Source organism: Equus caballus, chromosome 23 (genome assembly GCF_041296265.1).
Source record: "Equus caballus isolate H_3958 breed thoroughbred chromosome 23, TB-T2T, whole genome shotgun sequence".
In the NCBI taxonomy this organism is placed as follows: domain Eukaryota; kingdom Metazoa; phylum Chordata; class Mammalia; order Perissodactyla; family Equidae; genus Equus; species Equus caballus.
The window spans coordinates 51944193-51965137 of NC_091706.1; the positions used below are offsets into that span (position 1 = coordinate 51944193).

Sequence of the window (20945 nt, forward strand, 5' to 3'; positions counted from 1 at the left end):
CCTGTGAACCCTGGGCCGCAGAGAAGGGGAACATGTGAACTTAACCGCTGCGCCACTGGGCCTGCCGTCATTTTGATTTTTTTAAGAGATGAGGAAACTGAAACTCAGGGAGGTGAATGACTTTGGAGACCTAACCTAGAGTCTTGGGCTTGCCTCTTACTACCTGGGCGTGCTTGGACAAGTCGCTAAACCTCTCTGAGTTGCAATCACTTCCTCCTTGCTAGAAGTGTGCTTGGTACATAGTAGACACAATAAATACTTGGTGAAGGAATCAGTGCATGACATAAATTGCGAAAACCTTGCTGAGTTCTCAGGGACCTTCCTAGCTCTAATGGGGCACATTCTGATATCTCATTAGATGTAATCCTGTTTTGTAAGAACACTCATCCTAGGCCATGAGAGAAAATAACTTTTTGGATCTTTATTTCCTTGATTATTTTCAATTTTCATCAAAGACATGTTCCTCATTAAGGTTTACATTTTAGTTCTTTTACTTTTAAAACAAAGCCATTAATTTAAGAAAACTATAAAAGTGAAGCCCACATTAATTATCTGAGCTGGAAGTATGCATCATCCAACAAACACTGTCATATAATTTGCATATAAATGAGGTGGAAATAAAAGCAAGTGGGAGTACTATTTACTCCGAAACTAGATGTATACCTTTTTAAAAATCATGTTTTTCTTGTAATTATTGTCAAGGTTTGGGAGGTTGATCTCCACGGGTAATTCAAAAACTACTGATGAGGCAGGGCTGCCACCGGGCCCTAAGGAGTAGCAACTGTCTATTAATTAATAATTTTTCCTCTCTCTCGCCTCTCCCTGGATATCTTTTCAAGAGGCCCTTGTGATAGTACATGACTGGGGTAGACTGCAAAAGTGGCCAGAACACTGCAATTCCTCCCATTGAGGGGTGAGGTCTATTTCTCCACCCTTTGAATCTGGGCTGGCCTTCTAACTTGCTTTGACCAATAGAATGTGGTGGAAGATTGCAAACCAGATCCCCGTAGGGCTTTGTGGCTTCCATTCTTGCTGCTCTTGGAGCTTGGCCCTCGTGTGACTAAGCTCAGGCTAGCCTGCTCAAGGATAAGAGACCGTGTGGAGCAGAGACAAGCTGTTCCAGCTGAGATGCCCCCATGCCAACAGGTCCCCAGCCATATAGGTGAGCAGCAGAACTGTCCAGCTGAGCCCAGCCCAAATGGCCAATTCATAGAATTATGGGCTGAAAAAATGCTTGTTGTTTCAAGCCACTAAGTTTTGGGGTGTTGCGTTACACAGCAAAAGATAACCAATACAAGATCAAACCTAATAAAATTCTTCTGTGCTCACACGATCAAGAAGACACTTACTGGCTTTTGTATCAACCGACACGGTTTCTTTCATTTGGCATTTCATATATGCAAAGGACAACCATATAATTCATCCTCCAAACCAGTAAGCTTTGAGAATAAACTGATGTATGGCCAACTTAAATTTGCAATACCGTATTGAAGGTTATCTCTTTATGCTTTCCTTAATCACAGAGTGTCATGGCTGGCAAGGAGTCTATCGATCTTCCAACCCTGTATTTCAGAGAGGAGGAAAAATGAGGTCCAGAGTTGAGAAGTGACTTTCCCAAAGTTGCAGACCTCCTGAGTTGTGTGGGAAAAACCACTGCAGTGAACGTGGTCTAAAGAAAATGCTCTGGAGTCAGGAGGCTTGGGTTCGAGTCTGGCTCCTTTCACTAATTCAGCTGTGCCATCTTGCTCTGCAGTTATGTGTGGGCATGCTTTGTTTCCTCTACTACATTCAGAGCTCCTGACAGATAGGAATTGTGATTTCTGTGTCTTTATATCTGTTTCAGGACACAAGCTTGACACTTGGCATATAATAGGTGTTCAATAAATATTTGCTGAGGAAATCTAAAAACAACCAAATGTTCCACCTGAGAGTATCATTTCTGCTTGGGACAGCAACACTATACTCAGAAAAAGACAGAGTCCATCCAGGGGGTGTCACTTGGGGGTGCAATGGGGGAAAGCCCGGTGGCTACTTTAGCCCCGGCTGCAGGGGCTGGCTCTCAAGGTGCTCCACACAGTGAATAGCCAGTCAACAGTATTGCAGAGGAGAGCATCACGTCTGGTGCATTTGTTTGCTTTATACCCCTCGGTATTATAGCATCAGTCAGGGCAGCTTTTGCGATCCAGGTAACTATTGCCATGGTGCAGTCCTGTTTGTTGTCCAGGAGTTGCTGGTTGAGAGCTTTGATCTTCTCTAACAGCGTCCTCCATCTTTCAGCTCAGATCACAGAGAAGATGAGCACTTTGCCAGCCCTCGCTCTGAGTTCCACCCAACCCTGAGTGCCCAGGGCCTTGAGTTATTGGCATCTTCCTCCCATTCCTGCACATTTTCCTGATTGCTTCAGGGAGTGTGGGCTGACATCCTCTCATCAGTCAATCAGCCCCCTCTACTCTGGGCCACACCACACTAGGCCTGCTGAAGGGACTTAGAAAACCGTGTCTGTCTGTCTCCCTGATTTTCTTCCCAAGCCAAGCAAAAGCATTGGGCTAAACAGCAGAGCAACGGAAATAGAGCGAGTGAGCAAGTGCATGTGAACACGCACATCTTAGAAATGTCAATGTGATGTGAGCCAAGAGAAAACGGAACACATTCCAGCTATTTGGCTGTGGGTTTCCAGGAAGCCAGGCCTTTGCACAGAGCAGATGCTCTGCAATTGCACTCTGAGTAGAGAAACCTAAATACTGCTTTAAGTGAGTCACACCTTTACATGCCTCCTTACTAGGGAACTTCTAACGTTGGGAGTCCTTACATGAAGGGGTCCTTTCCTGGCCAGTCCTTGACAAGACATGGCTCTCCACCAGGCTGGATTATTTATAGGTCAGGCTAATGGGAGAGGATTTTTTTTCTGTCCTTTTCAGGGGGGCTCTTGAAGACATGCTAATTTATACTGGATGTTACCACAGTATTCTATTCCAAATGCTTTTAGAAATGATGTTTTCAGATTTCCACCTTCTCTAGGAAGTGACCTGGCATGAGTTAGTTAACTTCTTTGTACCTGGGTTTCTTTCTACTTATGGCTATAATATAATAATATTTTATGTATGTATAATATAACATAATAGAATATATATATATTTTTTCCCCCCTAAGATTCTACAATATAGTTTATTGAAAATACCTACGGTAGAGTCTGATACACAGTAGGTACACACTTTTGTTGAATGAATATGTGTGTGTAGGACCATAATAAAAGGTAGAACCATTTCTCCTTCTCTCATCAGTTCTTTCACCCACTGGGGCAATGGCCCAAGAACCCAGGTCAACAATACTGGGAGGGGATGCTCTTTTGATCTGATCTACGTTCAGATGGTACTTTGCTCCTCGTACGATGGTATTGTGTTTGTAGCACCCAGTACATAATAATGGTAGCTTCTAATATTGATTATAGCAATGATAGTGATACAGGAAGGGGATCGGACATGTGGGCATTTACACTACATGAATGAATTTCTTTATTTTTTGAGTTGAATGAATAATCCATGGAGACAAATATTCAACAAAATGTGAGTCTCTCTCCTGCCTCAGGCCTTCAGCTCTCCTTCTCAGAGACAACCCCTGTGGTGGTTTTATAAAATGATTGCAAATTCTTTGACACTCCTCCCACCCAGAGTGCCATATGCTAGATGACCCTGATATATTCTAGGTGAACTTTCTGTCTCCTCCCCTTTACCCAAGATAGAACCATGACTGCTTTAACCAGTAGAGTACAGTGGAAGGGATTCCGTGTGACTTCTGAGACTAGGTCATCAAAGACCATGCAGCTTCTGCCTTGTGCTGCTGGAACACTCACTCTTGGAGCCCTGATCTCTTATGTAAGACACCAGACTATCCTGAGGCCACCATGCTGTGAGGAAGCCCAAGTCACATGGAGAGGCTACATTTAGATTCGCCAGTAGAAAATCCCAGCTGAGCCCAGCCTTTCAATGAACTCTGCCCAGGTGCCAGAAACACCAGTGAAGAAGCCTCCAGATAATTGCAGCCCCAGCCATGTGAGTCACCCCCAGTCATTCAGGTCTTCCCGGCTGAGGCCCCAGACATTGTGGAGCAGAAACAAGCCATACCCAACATGCCCTTTTCAAACTCCGGATCCACAGAATCCATGAGCAGAATAAAATCATTGTTGATTCACATCTCTAAATTTTGGGGTGGTTTGTTACGTAAATTTGATAGACTGAACAATCACTGTTATTGTGTATCTGTCCAGAGAAATTTCAGGCACTTATAAGCATACACATGTATATATGTCACCCCTCTTTTCCTTTTAAGACAAATAGAAGCAAACTATGCATACTGTTACATACTTTGCCTTTAATAAGGAACCGATTTCAAAAATGCTTGACTCACAGGTTTGCGGACGTCAGGCAAGGTAATCCAGAGAGGAAACACGATGGGGAAAACAATCAGGAATGTGACTTGTTTGCGGGTGTCGGAAGGCCAGGTCAGGCTGAGAGGCTGGTCCTCCTCATCTTCACCTGTCTCTGTGGTCTATTATGGGAAGAGAGAGAGAGAAAATAAACAAAAAGGACAATAATGTCCACTGGCTGCAAAGCAAGGAGGGAAGCTCCGGGGCTCATTAGGAGTTTTCGTGGGTGATCTCAGCAGCTTCATCCATGTAACTTTTGGGTTTGTAAGAGAACCTCACCTGTCACAGTCTGAAGTCCAGGAACCAACAATACATTGCCCAGCCATGAGAATTTAAGAAATTTCTCTTCTCTCCCTGAACACCGTCTAGCTTCTCACTTTCATAAACCGCTCGTTCAAATGGAGTGGACCGCAGCTACAATCCATGAACTTTTTATGAGAAACCATATCTGCAGAGCCCAAGATCCAGTGCCCACCTTCTTCTCTCCCTTCTCCTTGAGGAGAAAACCACAGGATTCAGAATCTTTGGGGAGAATTATTTTTTAATTAAAAAAAAATTTTTAATAAAAGCATTTTTTTTAGAGCACTGATTTTGAGTGGGCAAATGAGAGGAACCACAGAAACAATTCAGTAACAATACTCAACTCCCTTCACTGGCCCTGGAATAGCTAAGCTCATGGATTATTGTGTGGTTGTGTTTTTAACCTGCTTAATCACCTTGTTAAATTCTAAACCCTTTTACTTCCAGCCAAAGGCTTATTATGCAAACATATGCCCCATTCTCAGAGAAGCAGAGTCTGGAAGCAGAGCAAAACTGAACCTGTGGGTGTCAACTGCACAGGGCCTCCGAGCCAGGGGGTAAACTTCAGAGTCTCTGACTTGGCAGCAAGCGGCCAGGGTTTTAATTGCTGCCCACCGAAGTCAGCAGCTTCTGAAGTCCCAGAGCTAGGAGACACAGAAGGCGGATCTGGGCCCGTCAGGATGACCATTAGCTGTGACAGGGGCCCTCTGAGCCTCCAAAACAGCACAGCAGACAGCGTCAAACACTCCCTTCCCTGCTTGTTTAAAACGAAAGTGCAGCAGCAGGACCAAAGCATCAGATCTAAAAATATCCACAGGACCTTTTCCAGGATGCTTCCTTTTGAGACCATATAAATAACCTGCATGGGCTTCATAAAGCTCCTGCCCCCGCGGCTCTTGCTTCCAGCATCATGCACTATTTCCAGCAGCAGCGCTGGCTCCCACCAGCACCTCTCTCCCTACGGAGGTGGCAGGTGGGGCAGACTTGGGCCAGCTGGCGTAGGGGGAAAGGACGAAGCTAGAGGCAGGGCTGCATGTGAGGTCCGACTCGTGGCAGTGTTGTTTATTTATTTATTATTTAAACCCTAGTCCTGGCAAAGGGATCTGCAGTGGTTTTCACAGTCACCCACACTCTCTCTTGAGGAGTTTAAATAAAAATAAAAATAACAATAATAAAAAGGGAATCTTAAGCCACACTGAAAAAGGTTGGTAATAACAGGTTCTTTCTCTTTGGGCGTATGTCCTTGGCAGTGGGTAAAAGATTGTATAAACAGCAAATATGAGAGAATTAAGAGGATTAGGTAGGAAGGCAGAATTAGGAAGTTGGCACAGTTTATTTTGGTCATCTGGATCCTCATTAAATATACGTCTCATGCTCTCCATCCTTTTGCTAGGCAATATGTTGGAAAAGAAGATCTAAAATCAATAATCTATGTTTCCACCTTAGGAAACTAGAAAAAAAAGAGCAAATTAAATTCAAAGTGAGCAGAAGGAAAAATAAAAATTAGAGCAGAAATGGAAAATGAAATTGGAAACAGGAAGTCAATAGAGAAAGTCCACAAAACCATAAGATGTTTCCTTTGCTATACAATCTGTGAGTGCCCATCCACTGCTTTCTTTACTCCATCCTGAGGGCTCTTGTCCCTGATGGACACTTGGGCATGCTGTCCCTGGTTCCTCTTCTGAGCCACCTCCATCTCCTCCCGGGAGATGGAGCAGATGTAGAGAGTGTCACTCCCCAGTGGGCTCGCCAGTCTCCCAGGGTGTCAGCTGAGTACATGAATAATCTCTGTGTAATGGGCCCAATGAGGATTAAGGAGACAGATGCATTTTAACTGTTCCCTCCCAGATATGATCTTTCTTGTTTAACCCAAATGAATCACTTTCCTCTCCCCACCTGGTAGATGCCTCAGAAACAGGGAAGACCATGAGAGAGTTGAGACTCTGCATTGCTCCTAATCTGTACGCCGTCTCATGTGAGCAGGTGGTTTTATTCAGGCAGAGGATTCCAGCACGTCCTTGAAGACCATCAAGCTGATCTGATGAGTCCATCAAGGCTTGCCCCTGGTTCCAGAGTTGACATTCCCCTCCCCAGTCTGGTCCCCCAATGCCGTCTGCAGGCCAGCAACTCCTCTCTAAACTCTAAGCTAACCTTTTTCTGAGAAAAAACAAAAGCAACTCTTTATGACTCATATCATTTTAATGATACCAACAGATGGTGACATTTCATCAATAACCCTTCTGCTTATAACCTATGGATTAGCTCCTTTTTCCATCTGCCGAAGTCACCAGGCAGGCAGTGCCACTAGCAAAGAGCAGAAAATAATTGTCTGTTTAGATGCATAAGCTCTAAACACACTACCATCCAATGCAAACAATTAGCTCTATTGTACGGCTTCCAAAAGCTGCATTTGAGGTGGCTGTTGCTAGGGCAGAAATGGACAAGGAGAAGAAACTGTGTCCCAGGCTATACAAACAGTGCTCTCCACAGGGACTTCATAGCCTCTCGGCAATGAGTCCTGCTATAGAGAAGCACGGGAGCCTAGCACCCTGGGTGGATTCAAGAGGCGTCCTGGGAGCAAGGCTGTCAGCATATTTTAGGGGCAGTCCTCCTTGTCTTCTTGCCAAGTGCAATCTCACTCTGGTTCAACGGGCGACAGCTTGCAAGCTGCTTAGAAAAGTGGGGGAAAAATACAGTTCCAAGTCTGGGGCCTGTGGTGCCTTTGCCCCAGCTGGGGCTGCTGGCACGGTCATTACTCTCAGCTCTGAGGAGAGGCTGCTGAAGTTAGGGCCCTGATGTTCCAACTTTTCCTGGTGTTGTGGCATCCTGGCTTTGACCTTCCAACAGCTATCCTTACTTCCTAAAACTGCCGTGGAGTGTCCACAGAAAACAAAACAATGCAGAATGACCCAGAAAAAACTCAAATGACTTTTGATACAAGGGTTTAAAATAGATTGATACGTGTGGGATCTCTGAAGAAATCCTAGAATTGTGCAAAACTGGGGCTGGCAATGACCGTTTTAGGGCTTTGTAATCTCCGATATGGAAAATCTGGGACTAAAACACACGACTCTAAGTTCCCACATAGTGATGTGCTGGTTGTTAGACTTTGAGGGAGTCAGCCCAGCGTGGTGGGAAGAGTCGACGGTGGAGAATCAGGAATCCTGGCTTCCACTCTCCGCTCGAGCCGTGAGTCCTTGGGTGGTGACCACCATCACCTGCAGGCATTCACTGCACGCCCTCAGGTGGAAAGCGCTGCACCAGGTTCTAAAACTCTTGGTTCCAAGGAGACGTGGATTTAAAAGAGGGGGCAGAACAAACAGCTCCAAAGAATTTATTATTTATCCAGTTACAGGGATGCTGGCAGCATATGTGACAAGAGCTTCTCGTTCTCCAGTATCGATTCTGCCTGTTATGGATTGAACTGCATCCTCTCTAAATCCCTATGTTGAAACCCCAACCCCCAGGACCTCAGAATGTGACTGTATTTGGAGACAGGGCCCTAACTCAACATGACTGGTGTCCTTATAAGAAGAGGAGATTAGGACTCACAGAGAGATGCCAGGGATGTATGTGCAGAGAGGAAGGACGTGTGAGGACACAGCGAGACGGCAGCCATCTGCAAGCCAAGGAGAGAGGCCTCAGAGAAAAACACCCTTGCCCACACCTTGATCTTGGACTTCCAGTCTCCAGAACCACAAGGAAACAAATTTCTGTTGTTTAAGCCCCCCAGTCTGTGGTATTTTGTTAGAGCAGCCCTAGCAAACCAATATACCCGCCTTCTGCTTTAACGATAGAAAACCCACTTCTACCTAGGCCTGGACTAAGGACTCCATTTTCAGCCTCCCTTGAAGAGAGCTGGGGCCATGTGGTTAAGTTCTGGCCACTGGGATGTAATTGGAAGTATCCTCTGCAACTTCTGGGATGTATCTTTAAGGGTGGGGGTATTTCCTTCATCACTCCTTCCTCCTTCCTGCTGGCTGGAATGTGGACATTCTGGCCAGAGCTTGAACAGCTATCTTGGACCACATGGTGGAGGAACGATACAAAGGGATCTGAGTTCTGACACCCATCAAGAGTCATTCCAGCCCTGGACTGCCCACGCCGACTTGAGAGAGACATAAAATTCTATCATACTCAAGCCACTGTTGTTTTGGGTTTTTGGTTGCTCGCAGTGAAACCTTGTCCTGACTAATCCAGTGTCCTCTTTATGAGGAATCAAGGGAGAAAAATCTTTCACATCTCAGCACTAGGAAAAGTCATGCTTCTTCTGAGAAACTTAGAGAAATCTTAGAAATACCGTGAATCAGGTAAATGATACTATTTTTTTCTTTGCTTTGCACTGGGGAGTTCAGAGCCAAATCTATAACCTCCATCCAGCAATCGCAGTGCTGAAATCTGTGCTCGCCTTACTCCAATCTTACTCCTTTCCATCCTTTGCTGACTTTTCTCAAAACTATTCATTTTATCCTTTTTCATCAGATGTATTTTTGTCAGCAGCCCTGAATCTTTGTGAAACAAGGTGGGGCAGACCTAAATATAAAACTCCTCAGTGTTCTGACAGAATTTTTGGGATAACTTTATCAGAGGGAGAGAAAGACAGAGAGGAGAGAGGGAGAGAAATGTTATTCTAAGTGACAACTTGTGACGAATGGACAACCACCTTCTAGGATCCATTTGTCAATACTGAAGTTTTGGTCTGGAAGTCTGGCCATCAGAACTCCTACAGATAGAAGAGAACAGGTCCAGGGATTGGTTAGTATCAATTGGGAGGTCTCTGGAGCAATCAATTTATTCTTATTTATTTAGTGGATGGGAGGCCTGTCCGTCTGTGGCCTAGTCTCATGGGAATTTGTTCAGCTTCTTTACATTGTGCATCCTATATTGTTTCCACCTGTGCTTGCTATGGATGGTTTGTCCCAGAATAAGCATCAGGTCTTCAGTGGAGGGGCCTGAGCTGGATTCGCCAGTCCAGAGATTGCTTTTACAGCCAGAAAAATATTTCTTGGAAGCAATTCAATTTCTTATTCTTGTCTGTGAAGGGCATTGTGCAAGATTTCAGTACGAAGGTGAGCCCACTTTAACGCAATCTCTTCTATCAGAGAATAAAAAAAACCCCAGGAGAAATCTGAAAATAGGCCATCTTCAAGTCCAGTTTTATTGATCGGTAATAACATCTCATCTCCAGCTCACAAGGAGCAATCCCAGAGGATCGCCTGGATCTGCCTAGATCTCAGCTCAGCGGGGGTTTAGGCTGGAGGTGAAGTTCTTACTTCTCTCTCCCCTACAAAAGGACCACGCACTTCAGAACTGAGGAGTGCCACCTCTCCCACTGGAGAGCCCTTCAGTATGGCATGATGCTGGATAAAATAAAAGGCCAGTGCTTAAAGATCCATGTAAAAATGTAGTTCATTCACTCTAAAATACCGGGCCATGGTCAAGTTGGGTGAAGGTGAAGACTTTAAGTGATTTGAACTTCTATTTAAAGAGAATGGTCCTTAACATATTTGTTGTTGCCACTGTCTCTATAATTTATATCTGCAGGAAAAAAATCAGTTTATATCTTCACCTTGTTCAGCCACATAGATGCCCACATGAATGACCAAATGAGGCACAGCTCAAGGAGTGTGGTGCGTGTTTGGAACCACCAACAGGGCCTGGAGGGTCTGACAGTGGGAAGAGAGATCCATAAAAACTGAGCCTAAGAAGTGAGGTTGGGTGGGTGCATCAAAAATATTAAAAAGATCACACAACAAAGTTTTTAAAAAGGCGCTAATAAAACATGTGCAATATCTAGACTATGTGGGAGGTATTCATCTATAGACTGGGGATAGTGACTCTCAGGCCATTGTAGGATGCCCAGTGTCTGGTAGAGACCAGGGGATCAATAAATGTTAATCCTCTTGCCTTCTGCCCTTGATCTCATCTCTGTGACTAGCTGTGTGACCTTAGGCAAGTCAGTGGAAATGCTGGAATAGCAAAAGAGCACATACTACAGGCGATCTGTAAGGCCTCTGGTCCTGCTGCGCCTCATGGCCTTTTAGGCCCCAGTAGTCATTAAAAACCATGTCATTGTGAGGCAGAGCTTCTTTGTGCCCCAGAATGTTATAAATGTGGGACTATCTTCTTGTCCAAGAACTTGTCATTCATTTCGTCATATGGATACTGACAGATCACGAAAGATAAGCTGCCATCTTAGACATGGGCAATAGTTGAGAATAGGAGCTCTAGGCTCTAAGAGAAGGAGCCTCAGAATTTCAGAGCTGGAAGGGGCCTAATTCATTAAGACCCCTCATTTGAGGACCCTAAGATGAAATGATTTGCTTAAGGAAGATCATAGTGCCAGGATGGGCCTGAGTAACCCCTCATGTCACTCCCAGCTCAAGGCTCTTCCCACGTACCACACTGCCTCCCTTCCTCACTCCTAAAACATAGGTGTGAACGTGCAGTATGTGCAATAACACAGGCTCCCCATCTTTGTTCTGTAATAGATTTGACCTACTAAAACAAAACTTCTAGCTACAGCAAACACTAGGCATGTAATTGACGTTCTTTTGCTTGATTATCTTAATTCTAGAACTAATTTCTGGTGGTTTGGATGGCCCACATTCCTTGAAAAAGCTGATCAGAAGCATCTGATTTTTAGGTGCATTCTTTTACTTTTCTCTGAGTCTGCTATGGGCTGAATATTTGTGTTCTCCCAAAATTTGTATGTTGAAATCCTAACCCCCAAGGTGACAGTACTAAAAAGTGGGGTCTTTGGGAGGTGATGAGGTCATGCTGGTGAGCCCTCGTGATTGGGATTAGTGTCCTTATAAAAATGACTCCAGAGAGCTAGCTTGCCCCTTCTGCCCACAGTGAAAAAATGGCCATATAAGAACCAGGAAGTGGGCTGTCAACAGACACTTGATCTTGGCTTCTCAGCCTCCAAAATTGTGAGAAATAAATTTCCATGGTTTTTAAACCACACAGTCTATGGTATTTTTGTTATAACATCCAGGACAGCTTTGAAAAGGAAACGAAGTGCAGATTTGTGGTTGTATACATAGGAGGGGCCACTGCAATGCCCTCTTCCTCCTCTGCCTCCTTGGCTGATATCTCCAAGGTCCCAGGCACAAATTTAGAAATGAAATGTGGGTGCTGATAAGACATCAATGAATGTCAGGACTTCGAATATAGGTGAGGAAGAAAGGCTTGTCCTTTAGCATCTCTGTCTAAAAAAAAGTACAGAAATTTAGCCCAGGCTTGACGTAGGAGGAGGTGACAACTAAGTACACCAATGGCCAAAATGAAGTCTTGAGTTTTTATGTGCATTTCATTGCTTGATGTCACCCCTGATTCCCATAACTGTCGATAGTCTGCACTGGCACTTCTAAAATGACTATCTAGGGGGCATTGTTGAAGATGGATTAAGGCCTTCACAACAATAAACTTCCTTGAGTCTAACTTTAGCAAGAACTGCAATACGAGGTGGGTTATTTCCAGACTCTAGCATTCAGGGTTCAAAGGCCAATAGAACCTCAGGGGAAGAATATGCACAACAAAACAGCATGGTCTTTAAACAGGGACTATCTGCTTCTCCTCCTACCTCTGTCCTCTTTCATTATTGAAGCATTAAAAAAAATACTCTCTTTGACAAAAGTGGCATGTTTTACTTTTCCAATTAGGTTTCCTTGGGAACTAGTGAAAAGGTCTGTGTGCTCGTACGGTGTATGTGTGGGAGGCTCCGAGGAAGTGAAGAACTCTTGAAAGTGCCTTACCCAATGAAGGGACTGTTGGAGAGGGGATTAATAGAGAAAGAATCCACTCTCGCTCCAGAATGTTATTTTTCAACATTATTGCTGTTACAAAATTAATTGAGATAACCCATGAAAGGCCCTTAGAACGCTGTTTGACACATAGTAAACACTCAATAAATGTTGGTTATTATTTTTAATAAATGTTCAAGAAAATAATTTCTTCAAAGACATCCAGGGGAAAGAAATTTGACTAACTGAATTGTGATACTTCCAGCAATAAAATTCTATATTCAATTATTGGATGTGAAAGTGGAAACTGCAATAATTTTGTTCCTCTATCTATCCACCAATATTTATTGAGCCTTCACTGACTGAAGTGATGTCAACAATCTAATTTATTTCCCTCTTAGGTTAAACGAATAAATAGAAGGCCTTTGTAAATAATACAAAGGGGAAAATTCCACAGCCCTAAGGAGAAAATGCTATCTTATCCCAGTAAGTAGGCTGTAAGTAGACTTTCTATCAGAATACAAAGCTTCCAAGCAGATGGCAAGACTCATAATATTGTGACACCTTGATTCTGTGTTTCTTGCAGAGCTAAAAACAATAGCAGAGTTGGAACTCTCAAAGGTAAAATTACCAAAATGCACAGTCACACTTTAATACAGTGAAAGGCTCTGAAATCAACAACTATTTGGCAAGTAGAAGGCACCTCCCAAGAAACATTCCAGAGTGCTCTCCATTTGGTAAACTTAAATCATAAAGGAAATCTATTAAAAATTAGATATTTTAAAAAAGATAAATATCCATACAGTCAATGTATGAGTCTGCTTGGGCTGCCATAACAAAACACCACAGATTGGGGGCCGGCCCGGTGGCGCAGCGGTTAAGTGCGCACATTCCACTTTGGCGGCCGGGGGTTCACTGGTTGGGATCCCGGGTGTGGACATGGCACTGCTCATCAAGCCATCCTGAGGGGGCATCCCACATATAAAGTAGAGGAAGATGGGCATGGATGTTAGCGCAGGGCCAGTCTTCCTCAGCAAAAAGAGGAGGATTGGCAGATGTTAGCTCAGGGCTGAGCTTCCTGAAAAAACAAACAAATGAACACAAAAACATTTCAAGACACCACAGATTGGGTGACTTAAGCAATGGAAATTTATTATAAACTCCCACCCATAAATACCAGCTGGCTCAGGGACATTAAGTGGTTATCTCTATTTTTTCCTCAACTGGCCAATTAGTGGGGTCAACATATCAGTGTTCATTATGCCTATTACAGAAATAGAACACCATGCTTGAAATTGGAATATGGAAAAGACCAACCCATAAAAATATTCACTACTGGGTTGCAGATCATTTTGGTCTCACAGACCCAAAGACCTGTACTCAAAATCTCTAAGTGATCCAAGGGAAAATGAATTTTTGGGACCCCAGAACTATAGTTCAGGACTTGACAAACAAGGTGTTTTGTGATTCGTTTTGAAAGCAAACTCAGAGTTCTGGGATGGGTCAGCTAAGGGCTCTAAGGCTAAGGAAAACTTCATTTGCCACTTGCCTTGTCTCTTTGAAAAGGGAATGAAAACAGGAGAGTCTGGAAGAAGAAAAACTGTTAGTTCCAAGGATGGAAAACTAGAGAGCCACATTTGGAAAAATTCAGTTACTCAAGTCTAAGATGAGTTCTTACTGACAGTTATAGACAGAATGTTTGTGCCCCTCCAAAATTTATATGTTGGAGCCCTAACCCACAGTGTGGCCGTGTTTGGAGATGGGGCCTCTGAGGAAGTAGGTAAGGCTAAATGAGGTCATTAAGAGTGGGCCCCTTCAGTCTTGGAAGGTTGTGCGTTTCTAGGAATTTATCCATTTCTTCTGTTTTCCAATTTGTTGGCATATAATTTTCATAGTATCATCTTATGATCCTTTGTATTTCTGTGGTGTCAGCTATAACTTCTCATCTTTTTGCTTGAGTAAGATTTGCCCTGAGTTAATACCTGTGCCAATCTTCCTCTATTTTGTATGTGGGTCACTGCTGCCACAGTATGGCCACTGACAAGTGGTGAGGTCTGTGCCAAGAAACTGACCCAGGCTGCTAAAGTGGAGCATGCTGAACTTAACCACTAGGCCACGGGTTGGCCCCCATAACTTCTCCTCTTTCATTTCTGATTTTATTTATTTGAGCCCTCTCTTTTTTCCTTGATGAGTCTGGCTAAAGGTTTGTCAATTTTGTTTATCTTTTCAAAGAACCATCTGTTAGTTTCATTGATATTTTCTACTGTTTTTTTTAGTCTCTAGTTCATTTATTTCTGCTCTGATCTTTACTATTTCCTTCCTTCTACTAACTTTGGGCTTTGTTTGTTCTTTTTCTAGTTCCTTTAGGTGTAAGGTTAGATTGTTTACAAGCATACCCCATTTTATTGTACATTGCTTTTTGCGCTTCACAGATACTGCATTTTTTAAAAGACCCTTCATCAGTGAAAAGATTACAACTTACTGAAGGCTCAGATAATGGTTAGCATTTTTTAGCAATAAAGTATTTTTTAATCAAGGTCTGTACATTGTTTTTTTAGACATAATGCTACTCCACACTTAATAGACTACAGTATAGTGTAAATGAAGCTTTTATATGCACTGGGAAACTAAAAAATTTGTGTGACTCACTTTATTGCAACATTCACTTTATTGTAGTGATCTGGAACTGAACCTCCAATATCACTGAGGTATGCCTGTGTTTGCAATGTTTCTTGTTTCTTGATGGAGGTCTGTATTGCTATGAACTTCCCTCTTAGAATTGCTTTTGCTTCATCTCATAGATTTTGGAAAGTTGTGTTTCCATTTTCATTTGTCTCAAGGTGTTTTTTGATTTCCTATTTGATTTCCTTTGACCCACTGGTTGTTTAATACATGTTGTTTCGTCTCCATGTGTTTGTGTTTCTTCCAGTTTTCTTCTTATAATTGATTTCTAGTTTCATATCATTGTGGTTAGAAAAGACGCTTGACATGATTTCAATCTTCCTAAACTTACTGAGACTTATTTTGTGGCCTATCCTGGGGAATGTTCCAAGTGCACTTGAAAAGAATAGGTATTCTGAGGTTTTGGATAGAATGTTCTATATATATCTATTAAGTCCATCTGGTCTAATATGTCACTTAAGGCCAATATTTCCTTATTGACTTTCTGTCTGGGTGATCTATCCATTGATGTAAGCGGAGTATTAAAGTCCCCTACTGTTATTATACTACTGTCAATTTTTTCCTTTATGTCTGTTAATATTTGCCTTATATGTTTAGGTGCTCTTATGTTGGGTACATAAATATTTATGAATGTTATATCCTTTTCTTGGATTGACCTCTTTAGCATTACGTAATGCCCTTCTATCTCTTTAGTTACAGTCTTTGTTTTAAAGTCCATTTTGTCTGATATGAGTATTGCTACCCCAGTCTTCTTTTTATTTCCATTTGCATGGAGTATCTTTTTCCTTCCTTTCACTTTCAGACTATGTCTGTCTTTAGATCTGTGGTGAGTCTTTTGTAGGCAGCATATAGATAGGTCTTGTATTTTTATCCATTCATCCACCCTATGTCTTTTGATTGGAGCATTTAGTCCATTTACATTTAGAGTAATTAATGACAGGTATGTACTTATTGCCATTTTGTTAATTGTTTTCTGGTTGTTTTTGTAGTTCTTCTCTGTTCCTTTCTTTTTCTCTTAGTCTTTTCCCTTGTGGTTTGATGATTTTCTTTAGTGTTATGTTTGGGTTGCTTTCTCTTTATTTTTTATGTATCTATTGAAGGTTTTTGGTTTGTCATTACCATGAGGTTCATATATATTGACCTATATATCTAGCAGTCTATTTTAAGGTGATAATCAATTAAGTTCAAATGCATTCTAAAAGCACTACAATTTTACTCCCCACCATGTTTTGTTTTTGACATCATATTTTACATTTTTTTTATTCTGTGTATCCCTTAACTAGTTATAGTTGATTTTACTACTTTTGTATTTTAACCTTTATTCTAGCTTTTCTTTTTTTCCTGAGGAAGATTCACCCTGAGCTAACATCTCTGCCAATCTTCCTCTATTTTGTATGTGGGATGCCTCCACAGCATGGCTTGATGAGTGGTGTAGATCTACAACTGAGATCTGAACCTGTGAACCTGGGCTGCCGAAGCAGAGTGTGCTGAATTTCAACCACTACGCCATGGGGCTGGCCCCTATTCTAGTTTTTTAAGTGGCTGATCCACTGCCTTTATTAAATATTTGCCTTTACCAGTGAGATTTTTGTCTTTCACATATTTTCTTATTTCTAGTTATGGCTTTTTCTTTTCTGCTTCAAGAAGACCCTTTAACATATCTTGTAAGGCCAGTTTAGTGAAGATGAACTCCTTTAGTTTTTGTTGTCTGGGTAACTCTTTATCTGTCCTTCATTTCTGAATGATATCCTTGCTGGGTAGAATATTCTTGGTTATCAGTGTTTTCCTTTTCAGCACTTTAAATATATGCTGCTACTCCATTCTACCCTTGCATATGGCTTGTTGTTTTTCTCTGGCTGCTTTTAAGATTCTCTCTTTGCTGTTTTAATTATAATATATCTTGGTGTGGGTCTCTTTGGGTTAATCCTGTTTGAGATTCTCTGTGTTTCCTGGATGTCTGTTTCCCTTCCCAAGTTAGGGCAGTTTTCAGCCATCATTTCTTCAGATAAGTGATATGCCCCAGTGATATCGCTCCCTGATGCAGGTGGCTGCGTCAAGGGCGGGGTTCCCATCCATACTGTGTCTCTGTCTCTCCTACTTGTCCCTATGTGGTCCCTCTGTTGTTTGTTGTGCAGGAGCTGTTTGATGAGCCCTCAGTTCTTCTTCAGAAGGAATTGTTCTATAGGTGAAGATTAGGTGTGTCTATGGGAGAAAGTGAGTTCAGGGTCTTCTTACACTGCCACCTTGGACCTCTACTTTCCTAACTGTTCTTGTCTTGTATGTTTTCTCTTTTCAAGAGAGAAGTCAAAAAGAGGTATGTGAAAAAGCATCTCTTTTTGAAAGGGAACACCATCTGAGACATTTGTACATTTGTATTGCCTTCTGTGTGGACATCCTGAATCAACAGAGCTAACATTTAAGTAGCAAACAGATTTTTTTAAAAAGTGACAAGTCTCTTCCTGTCTAGTGCTAGGAAATATTCACTCTCCTTATAATACTATTATACAGTTTCTTTTACACAGAGATGGAAAAAAAACCTAGCACCAAGAATTTAGCATATTAAACACAAAATGATGAGGTTTCACTCATAATGGCAACCTGAAAAACTTAATCTGCTCTGACATGACTTGGAATTGAAACCAAGGTTTTTGAAATATTTTTCTGTGAATGATGAAGCTGTCTGGACCTAACTTTTCCAAGAAGCCAAGAAACCATTTTATTATAATGTAAAATGGCACTTGGAGATTCTGGTGAAATGCAATTGCTTTCTTTCACTTTGCATTTTGCCCAAATAATTCCAAGGTGCAACCTAAGGACAAGATGGATTTATTTCTGTATTGCTATTGTAAATTGTTTTTTGTATAGTTTTCATGGGCTTTGTAAATTCTGGTGATACAAATCATAAAAGATCTGTCAACATAAAAGCTATTGGAGAATCATAAAAAATAATTCAAAAATATTCTCATCGTTTTGTTATCATGTAGATTAGAATTACTCATAGGAACAGTAATATTAATGTCAGTATTTTTTTTTCCAGTGTGGTAATGGAGTTTTTTCCATTTTATTAATAGTCAGCCCCTAATGTATCTTATGTAAATGATTAATAGATATTCCTCAAACTCCTTCAGAAAGCACAATGACAAATGGTGTTATTAACAGTAAGATTCTCAGTGAATATATAATTCTTTATCAGTACTCAAATTTAGGCAGAAACTCAAGAGTCTGCTATTTATCTATTTCATTTTTAAATGTGTTCAAAAGGCCTTTGAGTACATCTTAAGCAGTTGGTAAATATTGCCCAGGTCATCAGATGTAGGAACTGGACTTCAGCTTTTTCTTAAAAAATATATGTATAGGGGCTGGCCCGATGGCTGAGTGGTTAATTTTGCACGCTCTGCTTCGGTGGCCAACGGTGGCCAAGGGTGATCCTGGGTGTGGACATGGCACCGCTCATCAGGCCATGCTGAGGCAGTGTCTCACATAGCACAACCAGAGGCACTCACAACTAGAATATACAACTATGTACTGGGGGGCTTTGGGGAGAAGATTAAAAAAAAAAGATTGACAACAGATGTTGGTGCAGGTGACAACCTTTAAAAAAACAAAAATATATAGATTGAAAGAAAAAAAATGTTAGCTCCCCCAGAAATGTAACCCATATGCTAAGGTCTGGTAGGTGAAATATTTGAATCTTTGCCTTTTTTTTTAAAAGTGTGTATTGGGTTTTCCCTGTTACTAACAGGTTTCTTTTCTAGGGCAATCATAGATCTCACTTGGCTTGGGTTTTGAAAAATTCAGTCTGATGGAGAATCTTTGGGTCTTCCTTTTCTTTCTACTAGACTATTAGGCCTGGCCTCTCTCCCCAGCACTGCCCCTGGGCTCTGGTGGTGTCGGACAGAGACACACCCCCATTTTCCACCAAAGCCTCCATTACTTGTGTGCCAGAATCCTCTTCTCGTCTTTCACTGATGTCCCAAGAGACTGAATAGTCTCATCAATCGGAGGAAACGTGGTCTTTGGCTGTTTTTAAACTTTCAAAATGGTGAAGCTGGTTATGCCACCTTAATCAGGTAGAAAAGATACTTATGCTCTTTGAACAATCGGAAGGTTTGAGGTTCACGAACCTCTGTTAAACCTCACCACTGCTAAGAACGTAAACATTTGCTAACTAATGGTAATATTTTAGGAAGAAAGACATCATCTGGATTCTAGGCACCATCTGCTTGGATAATCTTGGAAATCCCTACCAGAGCTAACATTTTTGACCAAAGTTTATTATGAAGTTTCCCTAAGGGGCTCTAAAATCATAGCTGTAAATTTAAACAACAACAAGCCAAAACAAATCGCTGTCCTGATAACGATGCTTTTTCACCACCCTCAGAGATCCAAATTTCATCCTAGGGAGATATCTTTTTGAGTTTTATTTTATTTTTTGAGAAATCTAAAATCCCAATCACTTCCATCATCTTTCTGTACTCATCCTTTACTTAGTCACATAATACTCAAACATTTTCATCACCACTGTGAGGCTTTATGAAAGCAGACTTTAAAAACTCTACTGAGTTTAGGTAAAGACCAAAACTAGACTAGGGGGAAATAAGTCAGGACTGAATTCCCAAAGGGAGAAAGGAAGGGTTTAAAATGGGAAGGTGATATTTAAGTTGTAAAGTGAGAAAGGAAGAAAAAAGCCTGCATTTTACACATTCTCTCTCTTTCTCTTTATCTACCCATATGTTATGAATGTGTGCGTGTGTGTGTACGTGTGTGTATATATATATATATATATACATGGTTTTTTTCCCCCTCTTTTTCCCAGGAATGTGATTTTCTTATATAAATCTGTTTGGCCACTGGGCAATTCTTAACCAAAGCAAGGACAATTCTGATTTCCATAAAGACAGAGAGAAATTTTGGAGTTGAAATGAAATAAAGGTTGCAATACATAAAAAACTCTCTTACACCACATGAAAATGTAGGACACAATAAAAAGAAAAAAGAATTTCAGCTTTCAGAATCTAAGAAATTTGCAAGGCATTTCCCCTCCTCCTCTCTCATTGTGAGCGCGTATTTAAGCGGTTTTGATGTGTCATGCATCGAGGACCATGATTCAGCAAGGTAGGGAGCAAGCCAGCCAAGGGCAATCAGCTGGCTGTTGTCTAGATTGGCAAAATTAAAACGTAAGAAAATACTGGGTTCTGGGTGGGAGAGACTATTCCTTTGAATTGTCTTTCAAACCTGGATAAATTCCTAACACTGAAAATTTGGAAGGCCGGCAAATTCTTGGTGGTGGCTCAAATCAGTTCTCTCGATGTTAGAATCGACAGCATTGTGTCAGCAGTCACTGGGAGAAGACAGCACCAAGCCGTTCAAAAAGTCAAATTATTTCTTGGTCCCACAGAGTACACAAACGAAGCAAAAAACCTCCTGCAAACGGTCTTCCTCTGTGAGAGAGAATATTTTAAAATTCTCTTCATTGCCAGGGTAAAGTCTGTACTGAAGAAAGCTCTCAGAGATGAGGTGTCAATGTAAAATTAGTTCACTTGTAAATAGGGTTTTTCAAACAGCGGCTTAATTACAGGAGACAAGCTAACTGCTCAGGAGAATACTAGCGATGTGTGTGTGGTGCATGGCGCTCACACTGTCCATTCATGAAGCTGGGATGCACACCTCACTCTTCATGTAGCTTGATAAAAATATAACCGGGAAAGAAAGAAAATGAACACAATAAAAAGGCACTGAATCATTTTTGTGACACTGTGCTTTGGGTGGCCTGAGCATTCCAATTTCACACC

The 20945-nt window shown here is 41.7% G+C and overlaps 1 protein-coding gene across 5 annotated transcripts in view; it reads right to left on the reverse strand.

Moving 5' to 3' along the window:
* The window catches only part of SLC24A2 (solute carrier family 24 member 2), a 244875-nt gene that overhangs the window by 23670 nt on the left and 200260 nt on the right, over positions 1–20945 (reverse strand). For all 5 annotated transcript variants that reach the window (XM_070248273.1, XM_070248274.1, XM_070248272.1 and 2 more), the window contains one exon: positions 4405–4545. In XM_070248273.1, coding sequence (XP_070104374.1) covers positions 4405–4545 — 141 coding nt within the window. The remainder of the gene's footprint in view (positions 1–4404; positions 4546–20945) is intronic.